Source organism: Coregonus clupeaformis, unplaced genomic scaffold, assembly GCF_020615455.1.
Source record: "Coregonus clupeaformis isolate EN_2021a unplaced genomic scaffold, ASM2061545v1 scaf1019, whole genome shotgun sequence".
Lineage (NCBI taxonomy): Eukaryota > Metazoa > Chordata > Actinopteri > Salmoniformes > Salmonidae > Coregonus > Coregonus clupeaformis.
The window spans coordinates 141,726-161,691 of NW_025534473.1; the positions used below are offsets into that span (position 1 = coordinate 141,726).

Below are 19,966 nucleotides of genomic sequence, written 5' to 3' on the forward strand. Positions count from 1 at the left end.
ATATTGGCATTAAATAATTACTGAATGTTTCACTGAGCACTGCTGTCCTGCAGTTTGTGTTAAAATATATCGCGATGGTTACAGGAAAAAAAAAGTATGGCACAGCCCCACCGAGAATATTTTTCACCAGCCGCCACTGTACACTACACAATCACTACTGTTTAAATCAAATCAAATTGTATTGGTCGCATACACATGTTTAGCAGATGTTATTGCGTGTGTAGCGAAATGCTTGTGCTCCTAGCTCCAACAGTGCAGTAATATCTAACGATACACAACAATACACACGAATCTAAAAGTAAAAGAGTGGAATTAAGAAATATAGAAATATTAGGATGAGCAATGTCGGAGTCCGGAGTGTAAATATAAATATATATATATATATACAGTAGGGAGAACAAGTATTTGATACACTGCCGATTTTGCAGGTTTTCCTACTTACAAAGCATGTAGAGGTCTGTAATTTTTATCATAGGTACACTTCAACTGTGAGAGACAGAATCTAAAACAAAAATCCATAAAATCACGTTGTATGATTTTTAAGTAATTCATTAGCATTTTATTGCATGACATAAGTATTTGATACATCAGAAAAGTAGAACTTAATATTTGGTACAGAAACCTTAGTTTGCAATTACAGAGATCATATGTTTCCTGTAGGTCTTGACCAGGTTTGCACACACTGCAGCAGGGATTTTGGCCCACTCCTCCATACAGACCTTCTCCAGATCCTTCATGTTTCGGGGCTGTCGCTGGGCAATACGGACTTTCAGCTCCCTCCAAAGATGTTCTATTGGGTTCAGGTCTGGAGACTGGCTAGGCTTACACAGCCACTCCTTAGTTGCCCTGGCTGTGTGTTTCGGGTCGTTGTCATGCTGGAAGACCCAGCCACGACCCATCTTCAATGCTCTTACTGAGGGAAGGAGGTTGTTGGCCAAGATCTCGCGATACATGGCTCCATCCATCCTCCCCTCAATACAGTGCAGTCGTCCTGTCCCCTTTGCAGAAAAGCATCCCCAAAGAATGATGTTTCCACCTCCATGCTTCCCGGTTGGGATGGTGTTCTTGGGGTTGTACTCATCCTTCTTCTTCCTCCAAACACGGCGAGTGGAGTTTAGACCAAAAAGCTCTATTTTTGTCTCATCAGACCACATGACCTTCTCCCATTCCTCCTCTGGATCATCCAGATGGTCATTGGCAAACTTCAGACGGGCCTGGACATGCGCTGGCTTGAGCAGGGGGACCTTGTGTGCGCTGCAGGATTTTAATCCATGACGGCGTAGTGTGTTACTAATGGTTTTCTTTGAGACTGTGGTCCCAGCTCTCTTCAGGTCATTGACCATGTCCTGCCGTGTAGTTCTGGGCTGATCCTCACCTTCCTCATGATCATTGATGCACCACGAGGTGAGATCTTGCATGGAGCCCCAGACCGAGGGTGATTGACCGTCATCTTGAACTTCTTCCATTTTCTAATAATTGCGCCAACAGTTGTTGCCTTCTCACCAAGCTGCTTGCCTATTGTCCTGTAGCCCATCCCAGCCTTGTGCAGGTCTACAATTTTATCCCTGATGTCCTTACACAGCTCTCTGGTCTTGGCCATTGTGGAGAGGTTGGAGTCTGTTTGATTGAGTGTGTGGACAGGTGTCTTTTATACAGGTAACGAGTTCAAACAGGTGCAGTTAATACAGGTAATGAGTGGAGAACCGGAGGGCTTCCTAAAGAAAAACTAACAGGTCTGTGAGAGCCGGAATTCTTACTGGTTGGTAGGTGATCAAATACTTATGTCATGCAATAAAATGCAAATTAATTACTTAAAAATCATACAATGTGATTTTCTGGATTTTTTAGATTACGTCTCTCACAGTTGAAGTGTACCTATGATAAAAATTACAGACCTCTACATGCTTTGTAAGTAGGAAAACCTGCAAAATCGGCAGTGTATTAAATACTTGTTCTCCCCACTGTATATATATAGCTATTAAAAATATATATCTATTCAAATATCTTGCATATCTTAATTTCCATCATTATCAATGAATATGCGTAATAATGTCGGCAATTCATGCGAAGGATTGTTACCTATAACCCGGATTGCCATTGTATTACATTACATTTTTGTCAAGCAATTATTATTTTAGAAAACAATTACCCTTACCACCTGGGGGCGGCCCGTCAGGAAGTCCAGGATCCAGATGCAGAGGGAGGTGTTTAGTCCCAGGGTCCTTAGCTTAGTGATGAGCATTGAGGGCACCATGGTGTTGAACGTTGAGCTGTAGTCAATGAATAGCATTCTCATGTAGGTGTTCCTGTTGTCCAGGTGGGAAAGGGCAGTGTGGAGTGCAATAGAGATTGCATCATCTGTGGATCTGTTGGGGCGGTATGCAAATTGGAGTGGGTCTAGAGTTTCTGGGATAATGTGTTGATGTGAGCCATGACCAGCCTTTCAAAGCACTTCATGGCTGCAGACGTGAGTGCTATGGGTCGGTAGTCATTTAGGCAGGTTACCTTAGTGTTCTTGGGCACAGGGACTATTGTGGTCTGATTGAAACATGTTGGTATTACAGACTCAGTCAGGGACAGGTTGAAAATGTCAGTGAAGACACTTACCAGTTGGTCAGCGCATGCTCGGAGTACACGTCCTGGTAATCCGTCTGTGGTGTACTCCTCAATGCCATCGGAAGAATCCCGGAACATATTCCAGTCAGTCTGTGCTAGAGAAACAGTCCTGCAGCTTAGCATCTGCGTCATCTGACCACTTCTTTATTGACCGAGTCACTGGTGCTTCCTGTTTTAGTTTTTTGCTTGTAAGCAGGAATCAGGAGGATAGAGTTATGGTCAGATTAGCCAAATAGAGGGAGAGGGAGAGCTTTGTACACGTCTCTGTGTGTGGAGTAAAGGTGGTCTAGAGTTTTTTTCCTCTGGTTGCACATTTAACATGCTGGTAGAAATTAGGTCAAACGGATTTAAGTTTCCCTGCATTAAAGTCCCCGGCCACTAGGCGCGCCGCCTGTATCTAAATACGTTTGCTAATTATCCCAGGGGTTGATGAGAAGTAATATAGCTAGCTAGCTAGCTAGTATATGATGTTGTATTATGATATTTGTCTTTTTAAATGCATGGGGATTCCTCACTTTTTTATTTTGTTTGTGATTCTGTCACTCTGGAAGAAACATAATTGTGCTTCCGCTAGCAGTCTGCATGGACGGAAGGTAGGGGATAGGCGAAGGGGGCGATGGAAGACAGGCCAAGATGTCGACACAAGTCCAGAGTATAGAATAGATGCCGGAAGGGAAAGGAGGGGGAAAATTGAGTCCTTTGAGGAGGCAAGAAACAGATATTGGTTGGGAGAAATGCAGTATTATCATAAGGAGACGTATACTTGGATGAATGAGGAGGAATGGAGGGAAAAAGAGAGGCAGAGAAGGTCTAAGAGAGAGAGGGAGGAAGACTGCGAGTTTGAGTCTGTAAAAAAATGGCGGGAAAAAGGGAGAAGGTTTGTTAAAGAAGAGTGGTAGGAAATGTAAACAAAGTGAGCTGAAGACAGGAGGAGAAATGGAAGTGAATGAGGGTAAAGTATCGGAGGTGGTAGGTGTGGTGGAGTGCTCGGAGCCAGAGGCTTGCACAGAGGGTCAGGATAAAGATGAGTCTGTGACAGTGGGAGTGAAGTTTGTGGAAAAAGTGGATCCTTGCCTTTTGGCTTATCAATTTGTGGTTTCAAGATGGGTGAAAAAAGTGTTGGGTATAGTGGAGGGTAACCAGAAGTGGTCTAGTGATAATTGTTTGTGTTTCTGTTGGGCAGAGGGAGAAGGCGCTCAGAGTTAAACAAATGGGGGAAAGAAGTGTGAATAGTTTCATTCTCAAGAAAAGGGCGCCATTGAAAGGAGTGATTACTGGGGTAGCAGTAAATGTAAAAGTGGATCAACTGAAGGAGAAGATTCCCGGTGTGTGTGATGCTCGTGGGGAAACAGAAGAGTCATTGTCTGTTCTTTTGTTTTGAAGTTGAGTCTTTGCCTGACAAAGTGAAGTTAGGATATATAAGTTATCCAAAATTATGGGCATGTGGCAGCAGTATGTAGGAGGGAGATTCCAAGGTGTGAGAAGTGTGTAGAAGGGCATGAGACAAAGGAGTGTGAAGCAGTGGGGAAAGTGGTGGTATGTGCTAATTGTAGGGGTGGCCATGGGGCTGGGGATCAGAGATGTCCAGTGCGAGAGAAGCAGGTTGAGGTTTCCAGGGTAAGAGTAGAGAAGAAGTTGTCATATGCGGAGGCAGTGAAGAAAGTAGAGGAAGAGGGGTTGGCGGGGGGAGTGGTGAGAGTGGTGAGAGTAGGAGATATGTACCAGTACAGTGGGATAGGCAAGCAAGTGATATATGTTTCAGTAAGATTGGATTTTTAGCATTTATAGCAATGGTTATTAATTGTACTGCAGGGATGGAACGTAAATTGAAGAAATTTGAGGTTGTGGTGGCAGCTGCAGAGAGATATTTGAGTGTGGGAGACTTGACAGCAGAAGAGTTACAGGGAGTGTTAAGTGGTGATGTCACATAATTTAAGGTTGAGGGCATGAGGTAGGAGTGAGTATATTTAAATAGTGGAGAAGGGTGGGGTTAATTATTAGTAATAGTTTTGAAATTGTGAGTGTAGTGTTTGCTTTGTTTTATATTATTTTTCAAGGAAGATAAGGGAGTTGTACTCCAGTCTAGTAGGTGGCGGTAATGCAACAAATTGGATGCCAACCGCCGTTAAACCTCATTGAAGAAGAAGGCGCGCCGCCTCTGGATGAGCGTTTACCTGTTTGCTTATGGCTTTATACATCTCATTGAGTGCGGTCTTAGTGCCAGCATCAGTTTGTGGTGGTAAATAGACAGCTACGAAAAATATAGATGAAAACTCTCATGGTAAATAGTGGTCTACAGCTTTTCATTAGATACTCTACCTCAGGCGAGCAAAACCTTGAGACTTTCTTAATATTAGATTTGTGCACCAGCTGTTGTTTACAAATATACACAGACCTCCACCCCTTGTTTTACCGGAGGCAGCTGTTCTATCTTGCCGATGCAGCGTATATCCTGCCAGCTGTATGTTATCCATGTCGTCGTTCAGCCACGACTTGTGAAACATAAGATATTACAGTTTTTAATGTCCCGTTGTTAGGATATCCGTAATCGTAGTTTAGTCTATTTTGTTATCCAATGATTGTACATTGGCTAATAGGACTGATGGTAGAGGCAGATTACCCTGGCTAATAGGACTGATGGTAGAGGCAGATTACCCTGGCTAATAGGACTGATGGTAGAGGCAGATTACCCACTCGCCGTAGGATCCTTACAAGGCACCCTGTCCTAGGTCTCCGATATCTTTGTCTCTTTCTCATGCGAATGACAGGGATTTGTGCCTTGTCGGGTGTCTGAAGAAAATCCTTTGCGTCTGACTCGTTAAAGAAAAAATCTTCGTCCAGTACGAGGTGAGTAATCCCTGTCCTGATTTCCAGAAGCTATTTTCGGTCATAAGAGACCCATGAGGCCACTAGAGGGCGATTTGGTATTTTGACTGCAGGAAAGCAATTTATTAACTGCAAAAATGCCCTGGCAGCTACTGAATATTTTTCTCTAGTGCAAGTGCTGCATAGGTGCCAAGTGAAAGGGGTGGCATTGCATTGCAATATTTCTTTCAAGTCAGAATGTCAATCACATTTTACGCACAGTGGACAACCTTTTGAAGGGGGCTACGGTCTTTACATTTACATTTTAGTCATTTAGCAGACGCTCTTATCCAGAGCGACTTACATGAGCAATTAGGGTTAAGTGCCTTGCTCAAGGGCACATCGACAGATTTTTCATCTAGTCGGCTCAGGGATTAGAACCAGCGACCTTTCGGTTACTGGCACAACGCTCTTAACCACTAAGCTACCTGCCGCCCTGAGCCGCTACTAATTGTAGCATACTCTACAATTAGTTTGTTTCTACCATTGACTGGGAAGGTTTCTACCTGGATATTTGTTAAATGAATAGAAAAGTTAATATACAGTTCCTTCAGGAATTATTCATACCCCTTTACTTATTCCACATTTTGTTGTGTTACAGCCTGATTTCAACAACAACAATTCTCACCCATCTACACACAATCCCCATAATGACAAAGTGAAAACATGTTTTTAGACATGTTTGCTAAATTATTGAAAATGAAATAAAGAAATACAACATTTACATAAGTATTCACACCTCTGAGTCAATACTTTGTAGAAACACATTTGGCAGTGATTACAGCTGTGAGTCTTTCTGGGTAAGTCTCCAATAGCTTTCCACACCTGGATTGTGCAACTTTGCCCATTTATTCTTTTCAAAATTCTTCAAATTGGTTGTTGATCATTGCTAGATTTTCAAGTAGATTTAAGTCAAAATTACAACTCGGCCACTCAGGACAATTCACTGTCTTTTTGGTAAGCAACTCCAGTGTAGATTTGACCTTGTGTTTTAGGTTATTGTCCTTCTGAAGGGTGAATTAATCTCCCAGTGTCTGATGGAAAGCAGAGTGTGCCAGGTTTTCCTCTAGGATTTCGCCTGTGTTTAGCTCCATTGCGTTTATTTTTTATCCTGAAAAACTCCACAGTCCTTAACGATGACAAGCATACCCATAATATGATAAAGCCACCACTATGTTTGAAAATATGGAGAGTGGTACTCAGTAATGTGTTGTATTGGATTTGTCCCAAACATAACACTTTGTATTCAGGACCAAAAGTTAATTGCTCTGCCATATTTTTTGCAGTATTAATTTAGTGCCTTGTTGCAAACAGGATTCATGTTTTGGAATATTTTTATTCTGTACAGGCTTCCTTCTTTTCACTCTGTCAATTAGGTTAGTATTGTGGAGAGTAAGTACAATGTTGTTGGTCCCCATCTTTATTTTTATTTTTATTTCACCTTTATTTAACCAGGTAAGCCAGTTGAGAACAAGTTCTCATTTACAACTGCGACCTGGCCAAGATAAAGCAAAGCAGTGCGATAAAAAACAACAACACATAGTTACATATGGGGTAAAACAAAACAAAGTAAAAAATACAACATAAAATATATATACAGTATGTGCAAATGTAGCAAGTTATGGAGGTAAGGCAATAAATAGGCTATAGTGCAAAATAATTACAATTTAGTATTAACACTGGAATGATAGATGTGCAAGAGATGATGTGCAAATAGAGATACTGGGGTGCAAATGAGAAAAATAAATAACAATATAGGGATGAGGTAGTTGGGCAGGCTAATTTCAGATGGGCTGTGTACAGGTGCAGTGATCGGTAAGGTGCTCTGACAACTGATGCTTAAAGTTAGTGAGGGACATAAGTGTCTCCAGCTTCAGAGATTTTTGCAATTTGTTCCAGTCATTGGCAGCAGAGAACTGGAAGGAATGGCGGCCAAAGGAGGTGTTGGCTTTGGGGATGACCAGTGAGATATACCTGCTGGAGCGCATACTACGGGTGGGTGTTGCTATGGTGACCAATGAGCTAAGATAAGGCGGGGATTTGCCTAGCAGTGATTTATAGATGGCCTGGAGCCAGTGGGTTTGGCGACGAATATGTAGAGGACCAGCCAACAAGAGCGTACAGGTCACAGTGGTGGGTAGTATATGGGGCTTTGGAGACAAAACGGATGGCACTGTGATAGACTACATCCAATTTGCTGAGTAGAGTGTTGGAGGCTATTTTGTAAATGACATCGCCGAAGTCAAGGATCGGTAGGATAGTCAGTTTTACGAGGGCATGTTTGGCAGCATGAATGAAGGAGGCTTTGTTGCGAAATAGGAAACCGATTCTAGATTTAACTTTGGATTGGAGATTCTTAATGTGTTCCTCAGTTAAACACTATTATTGCATACAGAATGAGTCCATGCAACTTATTATGTGACTTGTTAAGCACATTTTTTCTCCTGAATGTATTTAACTCAAGACATTTCAGCTATTCATTTTTTATTAACTTGTAAAATGTCAAAAAACATAATTCCACTTTGACACTATGCGGTATTGTGTGTAGGCCAGTGCCAAAAAAACGATATTTGATCCATTTAAAATTCAGGCTGTAACGCAACAAAAAGTCCAGAGGTGTCGATACTTTCTGAAGGCACGTCACCCATACTAATAATAGCGAAAGCGAAAGTAGGAATACATTCTGTTGCCTGTCAATGTTACGATCTTTAGAGATTCGCTCTGACCTTCGACATGTTCTAAACGTCAACAGCCTGAAGGGTTTGCGCGGTAAGATTAACGTTTTCCGTGTCTGTAGCCTATGTTTTGTTTTTCTGAATAAATATTCTTAATTGTTGCCCGTTGATATTGGTTTATAATTGTGCGTTTACAGATTAAACCACGAGTCCATGACGGTCACTGTCAAGCACTCGTGATAATAAAATAAAAAATATATTTTGAAATGTTATGCCATTGGGCTTTATGTTGGAAATGTTACTGTGTTCGAAAAGCTTAGCCTGCCTACAGTTGAGTACATGGAGTTGAGAAAAACTCGGATTGTCTACAGGCGGTTGTTGTGAGTTGTTTGCCACTGACAAAACCATTATGGGTACTGTTAGGCTATGCTTCACGAGGGGTAGATTTGTGAGGTATTAGTCATGTTTCTTTGCTTAGGGCTAATAGTACCTTTAAAATACATGGTGGACTTTCCCTTGTCGAACAAGCTATATGACCTCTTTATCTATTTGCGTAGTGAAAGTTCTGAGTCCTGCAAATGCATGTTATGTTTCCTTTTGTGTTATCAAACATTTTGGCGCTTTCTCCATGTCAAGTATACCAAATGGAATTGTTTGTTCGTTTTTGTCCCTAAACCACAAACAAGTTAAGTGCTGAGTTCATAAGCTGAATTATAGTTATATAACTTCCTTCTCCTTTACTTCCCCTTTAACACATATGGAATCATGTAGTAACCAAAAAAGTGTTAAACAAATCAAAATATATTTTATATTTGAGATTCTTCAAATAGCCACCCTTTGCCTTGATGACAGCTTTGCACACTCTTGGCATTCTCTCAACCAGCTTCATGAGGTAGTCACCTGGAATGCATTTCAATTAACAGTTGTGCCTTGTTAAAAGTTAATTTGTGGAATTTATTTCCTTCTTAATGCATTTGAGCCAGTCAGTTGTTTTGTGACAAGGTATGGGGTGGTATACAGAAGATAGCCCTATTTGGTAAAAGACCAAGTCCATATTATGGCAAGAACAGCTCAAATAAGCAAAGAGGAATGACAGTCTATCATTACTTTTAAGACTTGAAGGTCAGTCAATCAGGAACATTTCAAGAACATTGAAAGTTTCTTCAAGTGCAGTCGCAAAAACCATCAAGCGCTATGATGAAACTGGCTCTCATGAGGACCGCCACAGGAAAGGAAGACCCAGAGTTACCTCTGCTGCAGAGGATAAATTCATTAGAGTTACCAGCCACAGAATTGCAGCCCAAATAAATGCTTCACAGAGTTCAAGTAACAGACACATCTCAACATCAACTGTTCAGAGGAGACTGTGTGAATCAGACCTTCGTGGTCGAATTGCTGCAAAGAAACCACTACTAAAGGACACCAATAAGAAGAAGAGACTTGCTTGGGCCAAGAAACACGAACAATGGACATTAGACCGGTGGAAATCTGTCCTTTGGTCTGATGAGTCCAAATGTGAGATTTTTGGTTCCAACTGCCGTGTCTTTGTGAGACGCAGAGTAGGATGATCCGCATGTGTGGTTTCCACCGTGAAGCATGGAGGAGGTGTGATGGTGTGTCCTGAACATCTCTAAAACTAAGAGCATTGTATTTGGTACAAATTATTCCCTATGTTGTAGACCTCAGCTGGATCTGGTAATGAATGGTGTGGCTGTTGAACAAGTTGAGGAGACTAAATTGGCTTTACCTTAGACTGTAAACTATCATGGTCAAAACATATAGATTCAATGGTTGTAAAGATGGGGAGAGGTCTGTCTGTAATAAAGAGATGCTCTGATTTTTTGACACCACACTCCAAAAAGCATGTTCTGCAGGCTCTAGTTTTGTCTAATCTTGATTATTGTCCAGTCGTGTGGTCCAGTGCTACAAGGAAAGACCTAGTTAAGCTGCAGCTGGCCCAGAACAGAGCGGCACGTCTTGCTCTTCATTGTAATCAGAGGGCTGATATAAATACTATGCATGCCAGTCTCTCTTGGCTAAGAGTTGAGGAGAGACTGACTGCATCACTTCTTCATTTTATAAGAAACATTCATGTGTTGAAAATCCCAAATTGTTTGCATAGTCAATTTACACATAGCTCTGACACACACACTTACCCCACCAGACATGCCACCAGTTGTCTTTTCACAGTCCCCAAATCCAGAACAAATTCAAGAAAGCGTACAGTATTATATAGAGCCATAATTGCATGGAACTCCGTTCCATCTCATATTGCTCAAATAAACAGCAAACCTGGTTTCAAAAAACAGATAACACCTCACGGCACAACGCCTCTCCCCTATTTGACCTAGATAGTTTGTGTGTATGTATTCATATGTAGGCTACGTGTGCCTTTAAAAAAAATATGTATGTAGTTCTTGTCTATTAATGTTCTGTATTATGTAATGTTTCATGTTTTGTGTGGACCCCAGGAAGAGTAGCTGCTGCTTTTGCAACAGCTAATGGGGATCCTAATAAAATACACCCAAAAATAAATCTGGTTTGATTAACCTTTTTTTCTTCGGTGTGTGAATCTGGGCCAGTGATAGGCTACTTTGTTTTTACAAAGGAGCTGGTACGCAAATCCCCCAAAATGAAAAGTGCCAGTATGGTGTGCCGGACAGTTCCGGACAGTCAAGCACTGGTTAAGACATATTCAGCACTGGATTATAATTAATTTCTGTCTGGTTTCTGTTAGCAACTGTTTTATGTTTATTTTCGGATGACAGTCCAGAGCCATTGTGAGTGACAGGCAGTCTATTAACCTACCTTACACAGTCTATAGACTGACCTCATACTGCTGTGATAAGTGTTGTCATTGTACATTTCTGTCTTCCTACTCAGGAATCCAAAGATGACTTCAGCTACCAGCTTGCTGTTTTTTGCGATCCATTTTGCCTGTATCAGAGCTGGAAATTCCTTTGAGAGTAAGTTGTGCCATGAATGCCATAATAATGGTTATAAAATGTTATATACAAAAATAGTTTTCAGATGATTGTTACCTTTCTCTGTGGTTTGGGAGAACTGTGTATTATTTTTTAAACCAAAAGTTCAATAAGATTGGTCACATGATAACACTGACTACAATAACAGTAATTCTCTCTTGTATTAATGTCAATTTTTTTCTCTGATATTTTACTAACAGCATTTGTCAAACTGGAGTGTAAAACAGAATACCATGGGGTTTATGGTCAGCAGTCAATTGTAGAATGCATTGTCAAACCAGTGGTTGAGGATTTGACCATCATAACGGTGACCTGGAAGAGAGTGGGAGCTGCTGGTAAAGCTGCTGCTAATTTGTTGGAATACCATAAAGATAAAATTAACCCAACCCCTGGGTTTAAATTTGCTGAGCCATCCTGGAACAAGAAGAATATGAATGTGTCCTTGTTGTTGACAAATACCAAGATGGCCGACAATGGGGAGTATGAATGCGAGGTGGAAACAGATGTTGGGACTGCCAAAGCTACACCCAGCCTCAGTGTCACAGGTGAGTCATAGACTGTCTACAGTGTCATTTTAGGAAAATATACACATTTTTCAACACCGGTTCATGAAAGGAGCAAACTAAACATGTGAGATATTCAGCCAAGCTTGGAGTGCAATAGAAGAATAGACAACTTCTTTTTTTTTATGTGTCTCGGCTCATAGCTTATGATACCCATACGCTGAAATCCTTTGGAAAGTTCTATTCAACTTCCATTGTTGTCACACACACACACACACACACACACACACGTGCACACAACCATACAACCACGAAGTCTTGCATCGAGGATAGATTTGTGAAATACAGTAGAACAGATTTTTCATTTCTGAGAAAGCACTTCCATACAGCCATGATACAAAGTTGATAAGGATGTTTATTCTGGAATATGTTCAGGGGGAGTTCAGATCTATTTGTAAGTGTGTGATTGGACAGCACAGCAGGAGCGTTGTTTACTTTCTGTTTCAGAATGACAGTGCTCAAATGGTACACAGTAGTACAACGTCCACCACTAGCCTCCATAATGCCATTCTGCCCATGGCATGCAATCAGTGTTTACAAATAATGTACACAGACTCAATTAGAACATCTGAGTGATTAAAAAAAAGGTAATTCCAGTTTATTAAAATCACTCCTACTGTAATCTCATTCCAAGTTATAATCGTTGGATTGACGTTGAAAAGGTGCAGAGTCCGTCTAGACAATGTTTACCCGCTGACGTTGTATAACTACTGATGTACCAAATAGCACCCACATGTATAATATAATTTCCCCTTACTCTCTCTCTCTTCCAGCTAAGTACAAAACTCCAACCATGAGCTCCATCCCTGACACCAACATCCAAGAGAACACAGATGTGACCATTTTCTGCAACTCTACAGGCGGGCACCAGAAAGGGTTGATCTGGTGGTTTGATCACTCTGGCAACAATTGGACGCGCAGTGCTGAACTGGTGGCCAAAGAGACTGACGATGGACTGTTTAGCCTCGCCAGTAAATTCACAGTGCTGAAGGCAACATCCAGTTACACGAACTACACTTGCAAAGTGCTCAATGTCAATGGAGCCCTGGAGGGGAAGGCATCATTTGAGATCCAGTTTGTGTCCCGAAACTTAGGTATGTTCTGCCATGGCTGCTACCTAACGGTATGAATATATTGGTGATGTCATCCTTTGTGAAAGCAGGGCGAAGTCTAAAACCTGCCAGTTTCTCGTATTCCCTCATCCTGACCCTGATAATTGTAAAACAATTCAGCCTCAATCTAGTCTACTTTTATTAGCATAGGTCTTTTTTACGACGTCTTTATCAGATTTCTGAACGCAATAAAAGTCAGCCTTATAATGAGAGAACAACATGTCACTGAAGAGTGGAGTAGATACAAAGAATTATAACACTGCCCTAGGTCAGGCCATAACATGCTCCCGAATCTGACTGAACACCTTCCTTGAAACTCGAACAACAGGAAAATGTTTGTCTTTGTTTGGATAAGAAACAATAGAGCGCAATAGTAATGGCGTCTTTTTGTAGGCACTAACTCCACCACGGTTCGTTGGACAAAGCCTATTGAGAAAATGAATGGAGTTTTTGTAGTGTTTTTGGATAAACTGCAAAAATAAGGTCTGTGGTAAACATAGGCTTAGGAGATCTTATACGTTTTGTTCTATTAGATAATCTTCATCAGTTAACATAACCTTTTGTGAATTTTGAAGCATTTATGTAATATTATTTTAAAAAACTAAGAAAATCCGGTGTTTCTATGTCAAACGGTTTTGTTATATTCCAGTCTTCTAGATTTGTTTTTACCAATAATCTCTCTGTGTGATCCTGATTTAGCCCACTGCAGTAAAAGGTTATTAAGATGCATTTAGATTAGAACAGAGCTCAAGTCTGTGTGTCTGAAATGCCCTGATTCTGACTTTGACCCAAGCATAGCTAACCTTTTTCTCTTGACTTCATATGAATTGCCTATTTATTTTGTAACTCCCAATTTTTGTCAATTTTGTCTGTCCAGGTAGTAAAGCTGACAACTTGGATTCTGTGTCCAACACCAAGTGGCTTGCCCCGGTTGTAGTCATAGGATCTCTGATCATTGGACTCCTTGCTTCGCTGCTGTTTTTTAAGAAGCGCTCCGCCCAACGTAAGTACATGAATTGTCATACTCATAAGTAGAGACTGTTGTGTGTGTATAACTCCATAATATCATTACATGGAGCTTTGATCATGTATCTGATCATGTATCTGTTTGTCATGCTAGCTAGTGCTAGATTAACCTGTACAGAGGCCCTTCCTCTGCCAAGCCTGCATGCTCTGGCAGCCATCCATTTTGGCTTTGCATGGGGGATTACACAACCTGTAATGTTGTCTGGTAACTCAGCCAATCGTTTAGAGTAGTCAAATCAGTGGCATGTTGTGGCATACTATTAACCATGAATAACAGTATAGTTAATACTTAATACAATCCATAATACTATTATAATATACACTGAGTATACCTAACATTAGGAACACCTTCCTATTATTGAGTTGCAAACACCTTTTGCCCTCAGAACAGCCTCAATTTGTCAGGGGATGGACTCTGCAAGTTGTCGATAGAGTTCCACAGGGATGCTGGTCCATGTTGACTCCAATGCTTCCCACAGTTGTGTCAAGTTGGCTGGTTGTCCTTTGGGTGGTGGACCATTCTTGATACACACGGGAAACTGTTGAGCGTGAAAAACCCAGTAGCTTTGCAGTTCTGCAGTTGCGCCTGGTACCTACTACCATACCCCATTCAAAGGCACTTAAATATTTTGTCTTGCCCATTCACCCTCTGAGTGGCACATACACAATCCATGTCTCAATTGTATCAAGGCTTAAATCTTGCTTTAACCTGTCTCTTCCCCTTCATCTACACTGATTGAAGTCGATTTAAACATCAATAAGGGATCATAGCTTTCACCTGGATTCACCTGGTCAGTCTATGTCATGGAAAGAGCAGGTGTCCTAAATGTTTTGTATACTCGGTGTATAATATTATAATAATACTATTATCTATTAATGGATTAAGTACTAACTGCACTAGTAGGCTATCTATTGTTCATCAACATCGCTTTTGGTTTAATTACTATCTTTTTTATTTAATTTGTTTTAAGATAAATTGTAATAGTAGGTTTTGTGTCTTTTTTGACAGGAGCTCGAAGGAAGTCCACCTTGCCATTAATGAATATGTCCTTCTAAATTCAGTATTTATTGAAATATTGAATAGTTTATATTTATTTATCACTTTGGGTTTATGGTTTCCCATCTTTTCTAGACAGTTCACAGAATTCCCTGTAAAAGCAATACATATACTTTATAATGACCAACATCATATTTTGACTATTTGATCAAAGTTATAACTCAACAAATTATTACATTTTCCAAGGCAAAAGCAATACTCCATAATGCATTCACATAGCCTGAGTGCCAGTCTGTTTGGGCTATCATGCCAACTCCTTGTCACTCATCGTCATGCGTAAACATCTTTGTCTTGACAATTTGCTATGGAGTTGGCAAGAGTAGTACAGCTATTTGACCAGGCTAGCATTCACATGCTTTTGGTTTGTGAAACTAGCCACTCGTCCTTGGACAGTAAAACTGTGAAACAGTGGCCACTCACCCGGAACACATGTCTGTCTGTTGTCACCCTTCCAAATCTCCTCACTAACCACATCCTCTCTCTGTCCCTCTTTACTGTAGCTTCAGAGGGAGATACTTTGTTTGCATTGGGCCCTTATGTCTGATATGCTGTACACACAGTGTCTGTCCTATCAGTCTAGGGCAGGTATGGGGGCCTCCAGGGGCAAACATGGGCCTGGTTTCTGGTCCCAGTCCGTCCCTGTATCTGTCCCTGTATAATATCTGATATGCTGTACACACAGTATCTGTCTTAGCTATCCTATTAAACATGACTACTAGGGTGATTGAATGTAGGTCAAAGGGAAGTGTTTCATCACATGCGTCACAAGTGGAGTATAAAATGGAGGCTGGATGATTACTAATTGTTTACCAAACCAGTTGGCGATGATGATGGCTCCGCTTTTGTACTGTTCTCATGGGGAAATCGTAATAATTGACTCACCCCTGTCCTAATTAAGGTAGTTTAGCTGCGTGGCTGTGGTGAAGGGAGATTATTTATTTGGGTCTTACTATTATGTAATGTTGGGTGAAATATGGGCCTATCTGCACTGTGAGGGAAGACTTGATGTCTTGACTAACTTTTCTCTTTTGTTGTGGAAATTCATCACTATACTTTATTAACAATAAAAGTTCTTACAGAGTTTTTGTTGAATTTCAATAAAAGGAAGCTGGTCTGCAGAGTAGCCCAGCCTCCCCCGCCCTCTCTCCATCTTATATAGTGCCCTCCACACACCCTAGCTGTATAGTCCCTCCCTCTTAAGTTTCCCGCTCTTTTATTACTCCGCCCACTCCCTTTGTCTATGGTGGCGGCTAAATTCGACTTTCATTCAGTTCAGAATCAATAATAATACCATCAATCAATCCCTTATCTTGCAAAAACACTAATGTTTAGTTTACACTCTGTTTAAACTCTTGACCTGAAGACGGATTGTTGGACATGACAGGTCCCTAAATCCTTGAAACATACACAAACCCCCACACACACAGTGAAATTATCCAATTAAGTTCCTGGCCCAATAACAAAGAACTCTAACTCTATGTTCATGATTAACCCAGTTTTATCTCATAGTCCACTAAAGAATCTCCATCACTTTCTGCCCAACTCTTAATTCCACTGAACGTTGGAGGAGGCAATGCTCCTCTGGAGATTTAAACGTTAGATGACATTCCTCCACAATATGTCACAGATCAGCTTCTCACTTGTCCTTGTCAGTTATAGGTCACAGTGGCCATCCAACAGGCAGACATCATGATGAGACATACAGACATCACGATCACTGACTTAGTCTTTTTCTTTTTTAGGTGGCCACCAAACAGATACCAGGCATGATGAAGATGTTGAAGCAAAAGGTACTGTGTCCATGTGTTCAATCTACAGTTAATATATCTATATTTATATTGTACATCTATAATGAATATATCTATCTAAAGTATATTGTATCTACATCTACTATATTTATAATAGTGCTCTTTCTATTCAGTATCATAGCTTCATGGGGACATGTTTTTTTAAATTATTGATTATCTTGTAGTTAACCTTGTAGTTATCATGTAGTTTACATGCTTTCCTTGTTCCTTGTAATGATTAGTGGTGTCTCTCCTGTTTTTACTTTCTATTATTTTGTAACAATATCATATTTCTCTCTCATTCTCTCCATCTTTCTCTCTCTCGCCTTCTCTGTCTGTCTGTCTCTGTCGGTCTCTTTTTCTTTCACTCTCTTTCTCTTTCCCTCCCTCCCTCTCCATCTCTGCAGGTCTAAACAGTGACAGTCCACAGGACCAGCATTCCAGTCTCTAGTAACTGATTAGTTAACTGGCAGTCTCTGGAAGGGACTGTTTCCTTGACAATCAATAAGGGGCTTGTCACCATCACTATCGTTTGATGGACTGTTTCCTGTTAAGTGTCCGATGACAGTCACTTTGGCACTCAGGTCATTCTGATTGAGGCATTTGTTTCTTCTTAATCTACTGATAATACCAGCCTTTAAGCACTGTGGTTGATGACTGTGGTTGATGAGTTTAAAAGCCTAACATGAACGGTTCTATACAGCAATGTTTTTTTCATGACTGAGCAAATTTCAGGTCTGCTGAGCGCAAACTTGAACGTTGCAAAAATTCTGTGCAACCTCTGGCGAGCGTTTACTGTGAACACTGAGGCTGTACCCGTTTTAAGTTAGTTTTAACAGTGGTCAAGTAGGCTAGTGTGGCTATCATAATGTAGGCCTACCAGAGTGGCCTACCATAAAAAACAATGGAGCAAATGCATCCCATAACATTTTAACATGGAAATAGCTGTTCTATTGTTCAGCCTACAGTAGCAGCCAATGTGTGGTGTTCAATGTAGGCCTACATTCAATGAGACAAAAACATGCCGGGCTTGACATTAACCTGTTTATCCACTTGTCCTTCAGACAAGGAGGTGACTGAACATTTTGTGTTTGATGCAAGAAAGCACTTCACAAAATAAAGTTAATTTTGTTTCGGTAAGTTGCATTGAAAGTAGCTATTATTGCGTTGATTCGATCACAATTCCCACAGTAAAGGGAAACATTGATAGTGTTAACTAACGGGGAAAACGAGAAAGTTAAGTGAAATTCAATCTCGTGCTTCTCTGCATGGGCTGATATTTCTTCTGCACGGCATTCCCGGGATCTGCGCGCCCACGCGAGGGAACATTGTTAACGAGTGAACACTGTACCTTTCCATAAACATTAAGTAAAATTGGTTCGTAAGACTGTACATGTTTCATTTCATCAAAGATTTGTTGATCATCAGGTTTTGTCACGCCCTGACCTTGGAGATCCCTTTTGTTCTCTAGTTGGTTAGGTCAGGGTGTGATTTGGGTGTCCATTTTAGGTTTTGTATTTCTATGTTGGCCGGGTGTGGTTCCCAATCAGAGGCAGCTGTCGATCGTTGTCTCTGATTGGGGATCATACTTAGGCAGCCATTTTCTTACCTTAGTTTGTGGGATCTTGTTTATGGTTAGTAGCTGTGTAGCATGCAGAACGTTCGGTTCTTTGTATTTTGTTGTTTGATCTGTATTCAGTTAATATATTATAATGTTCGCATACCACGCTGCACCTTGGTCCGAGCCGTCAATCAACGAGCGTGACGACAGGTTTTGATGGATACTACTGTGCCTGGCACTATGCTCCCTGAGCTTTGATTCTGCTACAATGTGTATGGGAAGAAATGTTAGGCTAAATAGTGCATTACTTTTGACTAGAAAGAATAGGGTGCCATTTGGAATTCAACCTTTGACTTTGTGTAATCTCTGGAATGTATTGTAACATTAACCAACCTTGTTACCAACAGCCAGCCTGTTGCTTCAACAGTTCTACTGCAGCAGTTTCTTTTGTTTTGTCCTTCCTTTTTCTGCTGGTGGAAAATTCTGATCTGTGTCTATATCTATGTCTTGACCAGGGCTCGCCTCCATGAGGTCAGTTTAATGGAACACAACAGTAAACATGAAAAACAATGGACTAGAGTCTATTATTAATCTGAGAGAATTGGTATCAGCTTCAATTTAACACAGACATTTTCACCTGGTGGTTGATTATGATAATATTGGAAAGCCATTTCAAAACATTTTGTGTTATGCAAGAGGCAGCTATTGTCTTAGTTATATAATGATTGTTTCAGTTCCCTCTTTCTGATATCATGTTGCTGGTGATGGCATTACATATCAACAGAGAAATCTGTTGTTGTATTGTGGCAACTTGAGGTGAATGCCGTCCATAACAAGACTCCACCTCCCACAATTCCTGCCAAATCTTCTACAGTATCTGCTCCTTCTTGCTTAAGTGCAGACTTGGCAGTTGGTACTGTAGATAAAGATATGATTAACCTATTTCTATGCCAGCCTGCATGGCACTAGTCAGGGACTTTTTTGTTGTTGAGGTTAGATCTACTATGGTGGCTTGAGATGTTTGTGTGTAAAGTTACATTTATTTCCCATCTCTAACAAAAATAAGACATGTTATTTCGTAATGTAAGAGGCCGAGATGAGAGCGGACTCCTGTCTGTATATGAAGTGATTATCATGTGATTTGTTAATAGGTAAAAAAAAAAGACAACGTCCTGTTTTCGGCAGATAGATATGCCTGCTTGAGGCCTACTCTGCACTTTACCCCATATAACAGACTTTATTGTTGCTACATTTTGTATGTTTTTATATGTGACTTTGTTTGTTATTAATGAGATCATTGAGATGAAAGCTCTTTTACTTTGTTCAGATAAAACATGTAAATCATCTTTTGTATAATATTCTGGGTATATTTCACACTGTGAAATTCCTGTTCAAATCTCACACCTTGATACTGTTCATTAAATATAGGGCAGTAAGAAAGTTGTTACATGGAAAGTTTTGTAAATAGAATGAAAGGAAGATTTTCAGTTGTTTTTAATTACTACAGTCTTTAAATAAATGAAAATCATAATTGATGGGGAGGCTAATCTGCATTCTTTCATGTTCTAAGATCTAAACTGTTTTAAGGAACCAAAAGCGGGAAACCCATTTTGAGGAAAATGTATATAATTACTGCACAAAGATATATATTTTTCATCATTATGTACCTGAAGACTACTTTTTGCCCAGCGACAGTACATTAGTACACAGTAGCAAAACA

At 40.5% G+C, this 19,966-nt stretch overlaps 1 protein-coding gene across 2 annotated transcripts; it reads left to right on the plus strand.

Annotated features, from left to right (window-relative positions):
• The first annotated feature begins 8,153 nt into the window (after window positions 1–8,153).
• Window positions 8,154–17,544, plus strand: LOC121553985. Of its 2 annotated transcripts, XM_045217342.1 has the most exons (7): window positions 8,154–8,250; window positions 11,040–11,122; window positions 11,341–11,685; window positions 12,477–12,797; window positions 13,693–13,818; window positions 16,641–16,688; window positions 17,093–17,544. In XM_045217342.1, exons 2-7 carry the CDS (start codon window positions 11,050–11,052, stop codon window positions 17,134–17,136), a joined length of 957 nt encoding a protein of 318 aa, XP_045073277.1. In that variant the 5' UTR covers window positions 8,154–8,250; window positions 11,040–11,049; the 3' UTR covers window positions 17,137–17,544. The 2 variants fall into 2 exon arrangements, with proteins under 2 accessions (XP_045073277.1, XP_045073278.1); XM_045217343.1 differs by lacking the exons at window positions 16,641–16,688; window positions 17,093–17,544 and adding an exon at window positions 14,851–14,912.
• Window positions 17,545–19,966: the final 2,422 nt, after the last annotated feature.

What these genes read in the sequence shown, in the direction of transcription:
- LOC121553985 (XM_045217342.1), top strand. Translation starts at nt 11,050, where the DNA reads ATGACTTCAGCTACCAGCTTGCTGTTTTTTGCGATCCATTTTGCCTGT. An exon ending in ACCCAGCCTCAGTGTCACAG is followed by an intron (nt 11,686 to 12,476) that starts GTGAGTCATAGA and finishes TCTCTCTTCCAG; the next exon opens with CTAAGTACAAAACTCCAACC. An exon ending in GTTTGTGTCCCGAAACTTAG is followed by an intron (nt 12,798 to 13,692) that starts GTATGTTCTGCC and finishes TTGTCTGTCCAG; the next exon opens with GTAGTAAAGCTGACAACTTG.